General features: G+C 47.9%; 1 protein-coding gene across 1 annotated transcript in view; it reads right to left on the reverse strand.

Annotated features, from left to right (window-relative positions):
- MARCHF4 (membrane associated ring-CH-type finger 4) overlaps positions 1-12,181 on the reverse strand; it is a 108,210-nt gene that overhangs the window by 15,129 nt on the left and 80,900 nt on the right. The window contains exons 2-3 of the mRNA XM_059393439.1: positions 11,181-11,336; positions 5,886-6,078 (exon numbers count right to left, since the gene is read on the reverse strand). Of these exons, the coding sequence (XP_059249422.1) occupies positions 5,886-6,078; positions 11,181-11,336 (349 nt within the window). The remainder of the gene's footprint in view (positions 1-5,885; positions 6,079-11,180; positions 11,337-12,181) is intronic.

Raw genomic sequence — 12,181 nt, forward strand, 5'->3', positions numbered from 1 at the left:
GTTCCCTAAGTTCATGTTAACCAAGAGATGTAGCTTCCCTTGCCCTAAGTTCCTTCCACCAGAGTGTCTCACAAGGAGACAAACCACCCAAATTTCACCTCAATTTCTGTCTTTTTAAGAATTTATTTATTTATTAGAGAGAGAAAGAGAAAGCACAGAGGGAGAGGGAGAAGCAGACTCTCTGCTGAGCAGGGAGCCTGACATGGGCTCCATCCCAGGACCCTGATCATGACCTGAGCTGAAGGCAGTTGCTTAACTGACTGAGACACCCAGGTGCTCCTCACCTCAATGTCTTAATCCTCTCACTCAGTTGGTGTCAGAATAGCATTGATCAAAAGAGAAGTGCAACAATGACTAAACTCCAAGACCCTGAATAAACGACAGGAGCAGCTAGGGCTCACTAAATTTCTTATTGCTCAGTCATTACCCTATGGGTCAAGGTATTACCGGAACAATTTCCCTTCAACCTGCCTCCCCATCCAAGCTCTGCATATACAATTTCACAGCAGTCAGAGATAAAATATGCAGTAGAAAGTGCCCTGGAATTGGAGTCCAAGATTTTTGGTCTAAGTCTCAGCTCTGTCATTTGTTTAGCTATGTGACCTGGAGCACGATTACTTTAAGCCTTTCCTCACTTGTTAAATACGGATCATAATACTTACCCTGCTCATCTTTTAGGGAGATTGTGACCTTTCTCAGTTCTACTCTGCCCTAGCAGGGGTTTGGTGGTTTGTTCTGTCCACAGTAACTTAGCTTTAGTCTTCACAGTGACATGGATTGGTCTAGTAGTTAAGACTTTACTCAAGAGACGTTTAATCTGTAGGGCCAGCTTTGTCTCCCAGAATGGACAACCTTCTGATATAACTAAGTCTAGAGGCCTTGTCCACAACCCTGGACCCAAGCTGTATCCAACAGAGAACCCAGACCTTCCTGGCAAAATTCAGACCATCCTAGGCAAAATTCTTTGGTGAGAACCAAAGGCCCTTCCCTGGAGGTCAGCCAGGTAGACATAGCCATTGATGGAGCCAATGTGGTTTCATGGCAGCAAGGTGACCATGTCCCACGCTCTGCATTCTCTTGGCATCATAGCAGAGAATATCTGCTCAGCTGGTGTTGGCACCCAATGGAGTGTCTCTTTATGTCCTTTCCACTCTTACGAGTCTTCCCTTAGAAGACTGCTCTGATCAAAGCTAAGTCTATTTTTAAGGATTACTTAAAGCTATAGATTTCATGTTTACTCAGATTCTTTACTGTCTGAGGCCATTTAACAGTCTTAGGGAATAGACAAACTGTTATTGGTGTCTGAAAAACAGAGAAAGTCCAAAGACTCATTTTAACAGATGGTCCTATTCCTTTCTTACTCAGCCTTTGGAGCTAACACTCATTTTCCTAGGACTAAACTCATTTTCCTTCTTCGGATGATAAATTTCTATCCAAGCACTGAATTGCTCCATCCATCCAAGGACCTTGGATCTATGGGTATGGAGTTTTTCATTCAACTTTTTTTTCAACCAACATTTCTTGAGAATACTCACCTCTCCCATTATCACTTCATCTACTTTCTGGTAAGGAATCATCTCTTCCACTGTCCACTCTGTCACATCACCGTCTTCTACTTTTTTAGGAGCTCTGGATGGGAAATGTCACTTTTCCCATAGGAATAAGCTAATTGACTGAATTTTAGAATTAATGACCCCCTTTATAGTAATAGAGGTGCTGCCCTGTGACTCTCTTGTCCATGTTGTTCATTTTTGTGCACTAAGAATACCACATTTTGCTTCCTTCTGGTTTACCTACCCAGTCTCCTTCCACGTTCCAGCTCCTCTGTCTTGTATTGGTTCAGTGAAACAGGTTTGTGTGTCAAGAAGTCAAGATTCATGGGTAGAGGCAGGAGGTGGTAGGATAGAGATGACGGTATACTTGCTCCTTCTCTCAAAACAAACTAGACCCTGTGTTGCCATTCTGGCTTGTTTCCCTGGAATTCTGAGGAAGGTGGAGCATCAGCTGTGTTGCAACATTCCCTAGGGTGGAGGTAACCCCTGATTGGTGGCTGCTTTACTATGAATTCCTGGTAGGAGGCTGTAGTTTGGGTGTCCCTGAGTACAGGGACACTGGTAACTGCATATGACTTTTGTGGGGAGATTATGTCAAGGTGGTATTGTGGCTATCATCTCCTTCTTCCTGAGCTATTATCTGAGCACTGAGAGATGAGCTCTGGACTAGGATATGGAGTGCAGCAAGGACTCACCTGCAGAAGTAAGCTGAAACTGCCTTGTGGAGGCTGTGGCTCTTGTCCTAAATTCCCCTAAGTGAATCTAGTGCCAAGTGTACTCTCCAGTAGTTCTGTGAGTCTAAGTGTCTAGTTGAGCCTAAAAATAAATACACTGCTGGTGGACATTCCAGGCTCCACCTGACTATCCCTACCAGGGAACCCCTAAGGGACTGATACTTTATAACCACTTAAGTAGCACTGAGTATTTTCCCCCAACTGGCCAGAACACTACAGAAGAGAGGTAAGTGACTGATACCTAAACTTTATCCTTGAAACCACCAACATCACTACTGATTATCATCACCAATATCAAAATCATCATCAATGCAACCATCACAAGAATCTGTTTGTGCATTTCAACTACTGTCCACCACCTTTCGCTCACTTCTTTAGATCATATATTATTCTCTTTTTGATTTTGTCTCCTAGAATTTTCTCCTATGGACAACTTTGCCTAGAAAAACACTGAAATGAGAGTCCTGCTCTGCTGCCCGAGTCAGCCTAAGACAAATCCTTCAGTATCAGTTTCCCCATCTAGAAAAACTGGAAGAAAATTATTGCCCCTGGGGAAATGGTCTGACAACTGAATTAGCTCCACTTATAATCAACAAAATGATAGCATAGTCTAAACTCTTTAAAGGTGAGCTAGTCTAAATGTAAATTTATCTGACCACTTTGGGATGGAACTCAAAGCCCTTATGATCCCTATGCATCCCCCTTTTGTCCAATGGCTATCTCCAGGCAGTCACTGGCTTGTCAGGGCAGAATGGACAGATCATGGTGTGGCTTTGCATCCTGGGAAATTATGTTTTCCTGAAAGCTTGGAAGAAATGAAAACTCTCAATATTTAGCTCACTGTCCTTCCTCCAGAAATTGGGTGATTGAGTGCCATATATATATATATATGAAGAGAAAGAAGAGAAAGAATTTGAGAGATAGAAATGGTTTGGAGGGAGGGAGACAACCCATAAGAGACTCTTAATTTCACAAAAGAAACTGAGGGTTGCTTGGGGAGGAGAGTGGGGAGAGGGTGGTGGGGTTATGGACATTGGGGAGGGCATGTGCTATGGTGAGTGCTGTGAAGTGTGTAAACCTGGCAATTCACAGATCTGTACCCCTGGGACTAATAATACATTATATGATTATAAAAAAATAAAACAATTATCTAAAAAATGGAAAAGAAATGGGTTGAAGGGTGGCAGATGGAGAGAAGCCAAGAGGACGAAATGGTTCTGTGGAGCACTACTCAGAGGAGATACTATGAGCAGGAGAGACCAGGGTGCCAGGAAGGCCCAAGCAGGGGTGGTAGGTGGCTCAGACCCACAGGGAGCAGGCTGGTTTGTGAGGGCTCTTCCTGTAAGTGGGCTCAGGTGCACTCAAAGTTGCAGGTAGCATCTACATATGTTCCATAAGGGACACTGAAGACTCCTGCTGTCTGATGCAAGAAGATAACGGAAAGAACAGTGAACTGGCAATCAGGAGACCTTGCTTCTATTCCCAGCTGGGCAATCCTGAGAAGATCACTTCATTTCTCTGAGTCCCAGTTCTCTCCTTCAAAACAGGAGTTGTACGGGTTGATCCCATGATCTCTTCTACATTCACTCATCTCAGTCTTCAAATCTATGAAGCCCTGCATGGCAGGTGGCATTTATGCTCCTCTTTCCCTCCCATGTTTCCTTCGGGGGAAGAGGAATATGGCTTCCCTCACCCACCCCCACACTAATGTTGGTCTCTTTGGTGACTTGCTTTGGCCCATGGGCTGTGGAGGGGACAGTAAACCAGTATTGAGCAGAAGCTTCGAGAGGCCCTGCAAGTTTCCACCAGTCCTCTTGTGCTCTTGTACCTAGCTAGAAGGGTATAACCCAGCAGTCCCTGTCCCTTTAGCCTGGACCCCAGCACAAGGAACCACTCAGAGTGGGTTGGAACCCAATACTTAGTCAGAAGCCAAGTCCAGCTGAGCCACAGCAATCATGCAGGCCTAGCCACAGGAAATAAATGCCTATTGTTGTGAGGCACTGCAGTGCTGGAGTTGCCTATTACTGCAGCCAAAGCTGACTAATACACACACGACAGGAAAGCAAGTTTCGTCGAAGCACACATCAGGACCAGTCAAAAGCCCGCCTGAAGGAGAATGAAGGGCAGCTGGAGAGGCTCCTCCAGGCCCTCCGCTGCTGCCCTCCTTCATGCCAGAGCCGTACACTTCCATATGGAGACACACCTGGTTTCTGGCAGCCACCACCCATGCCTCAGTGGGGTAGGAACGGATTTTGGTGGAGGGGGAACTAAATTAGAAATGCTCAAAGTCAAATTCCTCCCCATTCACAGTCCTCTCTTCCACAGTCCTCCAAACCTGGACCGTCTGTCCAGGTGCCATAAAAGGATGCTTTTAAAAAGGTGGTTGAACTCAGGGTGGATATATTGGTTTAGCTAGCAGAGAGAGGGAGCGAGATGCTAAGACAAGTATCCAAGTGCCAGCATCACTTGTCTCTGCCTGCTATAAGCAGCATGCAAGTCTCCAGGCCTCTCTGACTCTGATATTAAAAAACCCCAAAGAAACTCACATAGCATCCTCCCAGCCAGATTCTAGCTAATAGATGTTTTCCTGCCAAACAGAGCAGTGTAGCATATTTGATACAATATACAAACCAAAGCCCAGAGAACACAACTGTGGAACTTCAATGCTATCAGCACCATGGCCTAGGGGACAACCTGAGACTTCCAGGTTAGGCTGAATGACCAGTGCTTCATGTCCCTGAGAGAAAACCAGGACCTCAGTCACTTGAATGACAGCTGCAGAGTTGAAAACCAAAAGCATTTGTGTGGAAGAACAAAAAGACCCCGGCCTCTACCAATCAACCTAACTTAGTAGAAGAGGAAGGAACACAGATTTGGGACTGGTGTAAGGGAACAGGCAGGAATTAAAGTGGAAGGTTTTCAACTTTTTTTTCTCAAACACCGAAGAGATATTTAGAACAGAAACGTATGTAAGTGGATAAAAGTACCAAAACTCAAGGTGAAGCAAGGGTGAAGATTCGGAGCCTGTCTGCACTGTGTTCCATTGCCTACTCCCAAACTGGTTCCTGAAGCTGTGTGTGGAACATTGGGACTATATACAGTTTGAAAACCACCAGACTAGAGACATCTGGGGCATTATAATTGGCTCATGGGCAGCTGAAGAAAAGGAGGGAGGGGCAGGTATCATGATGGCTGTTTCTGGGCATTTTGCTGGGACGTGAATGGATTAAATGTATAGTCATCCCTTGTCACGGCTTGGCAGCCGTGGAGAACACAACAGAGAGGAGAGCTTCCACATTCTGTTTGAGGCAGACAGACTGACCAACTGACCTTTCCCTTCTCCTTAGAGGCAAGCCTCCTTATCCTCATCTTCAACTGGGCAAGAAAAGATTTGCTTTGGAAAGATTTAGATCTTCCTCTTTGGTTTGCCTCCTCCCCCACCCCACTGACACCTCAAATCTAAAGGGTTGGCTCCTACCGAGCTTACAGCTCTCAAGCGTTGTGCTTCAACACTTCAGAGGGAGGAATCCTGAGAGATTTGTCTAGCTCACCAGCTTATGGCTCCCCACTTCCCATAGAGACAAGCCCCCAGACCCACCTATGCACACCACATCCATGAATCCATACATCCCATAGCAGATCTGGAAGAGGAGGTCTTGGCGTTGCCATTTTGCTGAGGGACTGAAGGTTGACCAGATAAGCCAAGAGATACTGGCAATGAGGAAGAGGGAACCCAAGATGGCAGCTGCAATCTGAACCTTCTCAATGACCGTCAGAGAGATGGCCTGCCACTGCAAAGAAGACAAAGACAGGTTAGCTGTTGCTGGGATGCCCCTACCCCATTTCCACCCCATTCCCATCCCTCTTCCTTCTGCTGTCATAACCTCTTACCTCAGGTTTTGGATTTAATACAAGGCTTTTTAACTTGGAACACAATGGTTATTGTTCCAACATGCTGAGTTTTATGTTCCCCTTTCAATATGGAGGAAACTGATATCACACCAAACGGTCAGAAGTTATTATAGGGAGGGGGTTCTGGGCAGCCGTGGCTGGGAAGGAAGGCCTTTATGATTGATTATGATGCAGACAAAGTGAAAGTATAGGTCAGTGAGGGTGGTATTCTGGGGCCCAGAAGATTCTTTTCAGAGCAACACTGTTTATTTTCACACCAATAGTGCACAGCCCCCCCCCTTTTTTTAACTTATTTTCTACAACAACACCTGGCATGTCATTTAATATAAATGCTAGTGATTACCAATTCAACAGACAAGGAGAGGACACAGGATGTGGGGGAGAGAGAAGAAAAACAGTATACTTTACTATCTGTGAACGCTAAGATTTCATTTTTCAACAGAAAAAGCACTATGCTAACAGCAGTATTGATGGACAGATTGAAGGCTGGGGTGTGGGTGGACTTTAACTCTGAAATTCTGTGATTCTATGGCTGGCCTCAGTAGCACAGGCCTAAATGTGCCTGGAGTTGGATTTTAGCTCGGGATTTATTCATGCTCTCACTCAACAAATATGTACTCTGCTAGGTGCTGGAGATAAAGCAGTAAGCAAAAACATATAAGATTTCTGTCCTCATAGAATTTATAGTCTAGGGAACACAGATGATCAAATAATGTATTTACAGCTATAGTTCATCAGGCATAAGTGATGGAGGTACATAGAACTATGAGAGCCTTTGATAGGCAAATTCGACTTGTCAGAAGAAGCAATGCTTGAGTTGAGGAGGAGTTCAGGCAAAGAGAGGAGAGAAGGGTGCTCTAGGCAGAGGAGAAAGCATGTGCAAAGGCCCAGTGGTGGAAAAAAAATATATATAGTGAGTATGAAAACCTGGAAGAAGATGAGAAAGGGTGGAACAGAGAGAGCAAAAGGGAGTGTGGGGTAAGACAGCTGGAAAAATAAGAAGAGAAGACCATGTAGAATCTTGAAGAATATGCACAGAATTTTGGCTGTGTCCTATGAGTAAATAGGATGCTACGGAATGGTTTTAGGCAGGGAAGTAACAGGATTCCATTTGGGAAGCTGAGTGCAGTACCATCTTGTGATTGTCGGGATTTGTGTAAAGCCCAGAGAATTCCCCCCAGCAGGCATTTCAGCCTGAACTCCCCAGAAAAACCAGACAACATTCCATCTATCAACAGCGAGTCCTTCTTCTACACTAAATGGCATGGCTCCATGAGGACTGACCAGTAGCTCCTAAGGAATGGTAACCATTGGAATACATTTCACTTGCTGTTCTAGTAGGACATCAGCCTTTACCTTTAATTGTACAGATAGCATCCCACTACAGGTAATCAGGCCTTTCAATTTTCCACTGCTTCCTGCAGCCTGGGTCTACACAGAGCAAGGGAATTTTCCAGAAGGTAGTCTGAACCTACAGACTCCTCTCAAATACTAGACCACCAATGCTTCCTCCAGAGCCTGCCTCTCTGTCTGTGAAGAGGGTTCCTGATGGAGCTTTTTGGTTTGACCACTGAGTCATCAATAACCTTCACTTTCTCCTGCTCCAGACTTCAAAACCCCCAAATATAGAGGCACAGAAAGTGTCTTAGTCCCTAAAGCCACCCTAATGCCTGGTCCCCCAATGAACTCTAGAACCTCAGTTGCTGACTACGGTCTGAAGCATGTTGAGAAGGGAACAGGGTGGGGTACTGTAGACAGGCTCTCCTCCTGTCTGTCCCAAGGGAACCTCTAGGAAAGGAGTGGGGAACAGAGCTGCAAAGAGCGAGAGAGAACAAGGCAGCTCTGAGACCTCCAAAGGAGGCTGGGAAGGGGAGAAGAGCTCCAGAGACTCTGCTCCCCCCAACACTGGGGCTTCATTCCTAACAAGGTTCTGATCCCAGTATCATGATCCCAGTATTCCTAAGGAGGTTCCAGTCCCAGTATCCCCCCTGCACTGCAGCACCAGGACCGGCTGTTTCCTTCGACCCCAGGAAGGGACACTGAGCAAGGAAGGGTTCAGGACCCTGTTCTGGCTGAGCTCTATTGCAGCTTACAAAGTGTCACCTAGGAGAAGTCAGTAAGTCATAAGGGCTGTCAGTGTTCCCTTTCATAAAAACAGAAATAACTGGCCCTTCTCACTCCCTAGAGTACTGTGAGGCTGAATGAAAGAATTCCTTGAAGGGGACGAGCAGCTGTCATTTCCACTCTTTAGTATGTTTGAGCGAAAAAACAGTGACGCATGTCCAGATGGGGTATTCCTTTTTTTTTTTTTTTTTTCTCCAGGTGGGACATTCCCGAATGCACTCAGCCAAGCCACGCTTATGCACCGAAGGTCAGAGGAGTGAGACCCTCTGTGCAAGCCCACCCTGCCAGGTAACTGTGAGCAAATTGTTCCTCCACTGTGTCATCTGTGAATTGGGAAGAACAGTGCCCACAGCCCTAGGTTGTTTTTGGTATTCAATGAGATAATACATGTGAAGACTTAGAGTGACTCGCCCCCAGGGAGCACTAACTAAATGCTTGTTAATATAACTATAGTTCAGTTGTAGCAGAGAGAGGGTGAGGAGCAGCCAGAAAGCCCCGAGGCCAACCCGAGATTCCTTTCTCCATGGCTTTTCCGCTAGAAACTGAAACTTGCGGATTGTCACTGAGATAATGTGCCATGGCGAGTGCTATTTCTCACAACTTTGGATGGGGCTTGGCCGGCGTGTTGGAGGACCTGAGACGTGGGCGAAGAGCTCCAGCTCTGACAGCAGAGGCTTGTCGCCCTGGTGCCCTCCCCCCGTGACCCCCGACTCCGCCATGGAGCCTCTTGCTTGCAGGAGGGGCCCCCTGTTGCGTCCCTGACGGTAGGTGCTTCCGCTGGCTGTAGGTGCTCCAGCTGCTCCACAGCAGCCATCCTACTCTTGCCTGGGCCCGAGAAGCCCAGGACACACAGCTGGGACAATCTGGACCACAACCACACAACACTGCCACTAGGCCAAACTACTTCCTTCTTCGGGCGCTATCTGGAAAAGTGCAGTGGCAGTTACTGAGCACACATCATGCATTTCCAGGAGCAACAGAATCAGAAGGAGTCCCCAGGGCTTAGAAACTCACAGCGAAAGGCATGTTAGTCACTTAAATTCATGAATCAGTGTTGTCAACACGGCCATTTGCTCACCATACTTAAGCGATCAGAATAGCCTTTTCTTTTTTTCTTTCTTTTTTTTTACTCCCAGGAATGGGGGGATGATCCCTTTTCATTTTATGAGTCAAGATCTGGTGCCTGTTTATGAGCCAAGGGGTTATTTTGGGGTGGGCCTGTGGATCCAGACTCTGACCCTTTTCCAAGTCTCGAAAGAGCTGCGAAGAGAGTGAACGCAGCCCAGAGGTCATGGAATCAGCAGTCTCACAACCTGCTACTTGAAGACACTTGGAGATTTGAAATGAATGACCGAAGATGGGACCAGCACCTGGAGAGGTCATTCTGACCCTTCCTCTGAGGTGCCTGGGAGTTTTAAGGCCTCCTTCCAGAAGTGATGCCCCCTGCTGGCCCACAGGCATGTTCTAGCGTGGACACACATTCACACACACACATACACACACACACACACACACACACACACACACACACACGAGTGCACTCATTCCTGGTTCCTGCACAGGAAGCTCCCAGCCCTACAGTCACACCACAACCTCACCCTCCTGGGCCGGCAGAATCCACTCTTCCCCTCCCTCTAAGAACAGGAGGAGCGGAGCAGCTCATTGATTATGGGGCAACCCGATCGGCTGACCCCGCATAGGTGCAGGTATTTTCAGAAGCGAAGTGCTCTCTATATGCGGGTGCACCACGCAGGGAGAGCCCTTGGGTTTGGAGGATTTACGAGGGCCATAGGGCCCACCAGCTGCGCGGGGGATGAGGGCTGTGTCAGGGTAGGGCCCGAGGGTGGGGGAGGATGGGGGTGCAGCCCTGTCCCAATCCCTGGCATCCGTGTTTCAGACCCCACCCCAGCCTCTGCTCTTCCCTTGCCCCTAATGGTAGCCCCTTCTCAGTCCCTCCTTTTCCTTCTTCCTTCCATTCTGTTTCTCGCTGCCTCCCTCTCCTGTCTCTTCTCCATTTTTCTCTGGCCCCCGTCACAAGGAGTGTGGTCTGTGGGCCAACAGCATCAGCATCACCCAGAGGTTGTTAGAAACGCAGAATCTAAGGCCCAGCCCTGGACTCCTGAGTCACAGTCTGCATTTTAGCAAGATTCCAGGTGAACTGGATGCACCTTCAAGTCTGGGATGGGCCACTGAGTCTGCTCCTTATTTCTCCTTTTTCCTCTCTTAGCTTTCCTCAGTCTTTCTCCCACACCTCTCACCCTTCATCTTTTTTCATCCTACTCTCACCTGCCCTCTTTCTTTGATTTTCCTCCCTGCCTCCCCACGTTTCCTTCCATCCATCCACCCATCCATCCATCCATCCATCCATCCATCATCCATCCATCCACCATCCATCCATCATCCATCCATCCACCATCCATCCATCCATCCATCCATCCTTCTTTCCGTCCATCCATCTATCCACCCATCCATCCATCCATCCATCATCCATCCACCATCCATCCATCCATCCATCCTTCTTTCCGTCCATCCATCCATCCACCCATCCATCCACCATCCATCCACCCATCCATCCACCATCCATCCATCCATCCATCCATCCATTCTTCTTTCCGTCCATCCGTCCATCTATCCCTTAGCTCACTGATCCTGTCTACCATCCACTTCTCCACACCTCTTTCCTTCTAAACCTTCCTTCTGTCTCTGCCCTGTCCCTTTCTCTTCTTGTCTAGGCTGAGGAGAAAACACAAGAGCTCTCTCATCCCATCTGCCCCCATGCCACGGCAATCGTGCCCAACTAGCCCATCTTGTTCCTTTTCTCCACGCTAGAGAAACCATTCTCCCGCCCCGGTCCTACCTGCAGAGGATTTTTTGTGCTTATGGCAATGACGTGGTACTTGTAGTAGCACAGCTCGCAGCTCCAGCAGCCCCTCTCGCTGATCCACTTGATGAGGCAGGGCTGGTGCGTGCACTTGACGGAGCCATCACAGCGGCACGGGCTCAGCAGCTCCCCCTGCAGGAGAGAGGCAGAAGGTGGTGAGTTCTGGATCTGAAGTCTGGCAGGTGGGTGGCCGCTGGAGTGGTGGTTTGGGCCACTGAGGTAGGACAGACCACACCACTTAAACTGGTCACTGGCTTTGGTGGGAAGCACCAGAATCCACGGGGAACAGGGGAATCAGGCAGCTTCAGAGCACTCAATTAGCATTTTGGTGCATTGGCTCCCATTGGGTGCTGCCCAAGTCCTAGGGTGCCTGTGAAATGAGTGGGTCGATTTTTATGGAAGCCCTTTGCCATCCAAAGCCCCCTGTCAGCCTGATTGACTTCTCTGTAAAGGTGTCTCAAACTCAGATGCTCTCAGAGCCAGAAAGACCATGCAAGTGACACAAGGCAGCTAGTAGGGGCTGGGGCCAATCTAAGGCCCAGACCCCAAGTTAAAGGGACAGCCACCATTAGCTCCATCCCACTGTACACGTGGGAATCTGGGTGACAATTTTTATGTAAAGTCTCTCAATAGTGAAATGTCAACAACAAAAGCAGGTCTTCTAAATATATTGTGAGCATCATTTGGTCCAAGTTTAGAACATTTGTACTCCCCTGCAGGCCAGCACATGGAGACCCCCATCCCTCTGTGAAGTCTCCTGCCCTGAGTCCCTGGTTGGCAAAAGCTTGGCAGGTGGGGACAGGGCTGAACCCAGGTACCTAAGAGGTGGGATGTGTATGGCTGCAGGTGTGAACTTGGGGCCTGGCTGGGAGTGGATGCGAAGCCTATTCTGGGCAGGTCTGGAAGCAGAGAGGCAGAGGACCTGGCCCAGCTAGATGGCGTGAGTGGATCACAGAGATGGGCTTAGCCTCCTGTAT

The sequence above is a fragment of the Mustela nigripes genome, chromosome 3 (genome assembly GCF_022355385.1).
Source record: "Mustela nigripes isolate SB6536 chromosome 3, MUSNIG.SB6536, whole genome shotgun sequence".
Taxonomy (NCBI): domain Eukaryota; kingdom Metazoa; phylum Chordata; class Mammalia; order Carnivora; family Mustelidae; genus Mustela; species Mustela nigripes.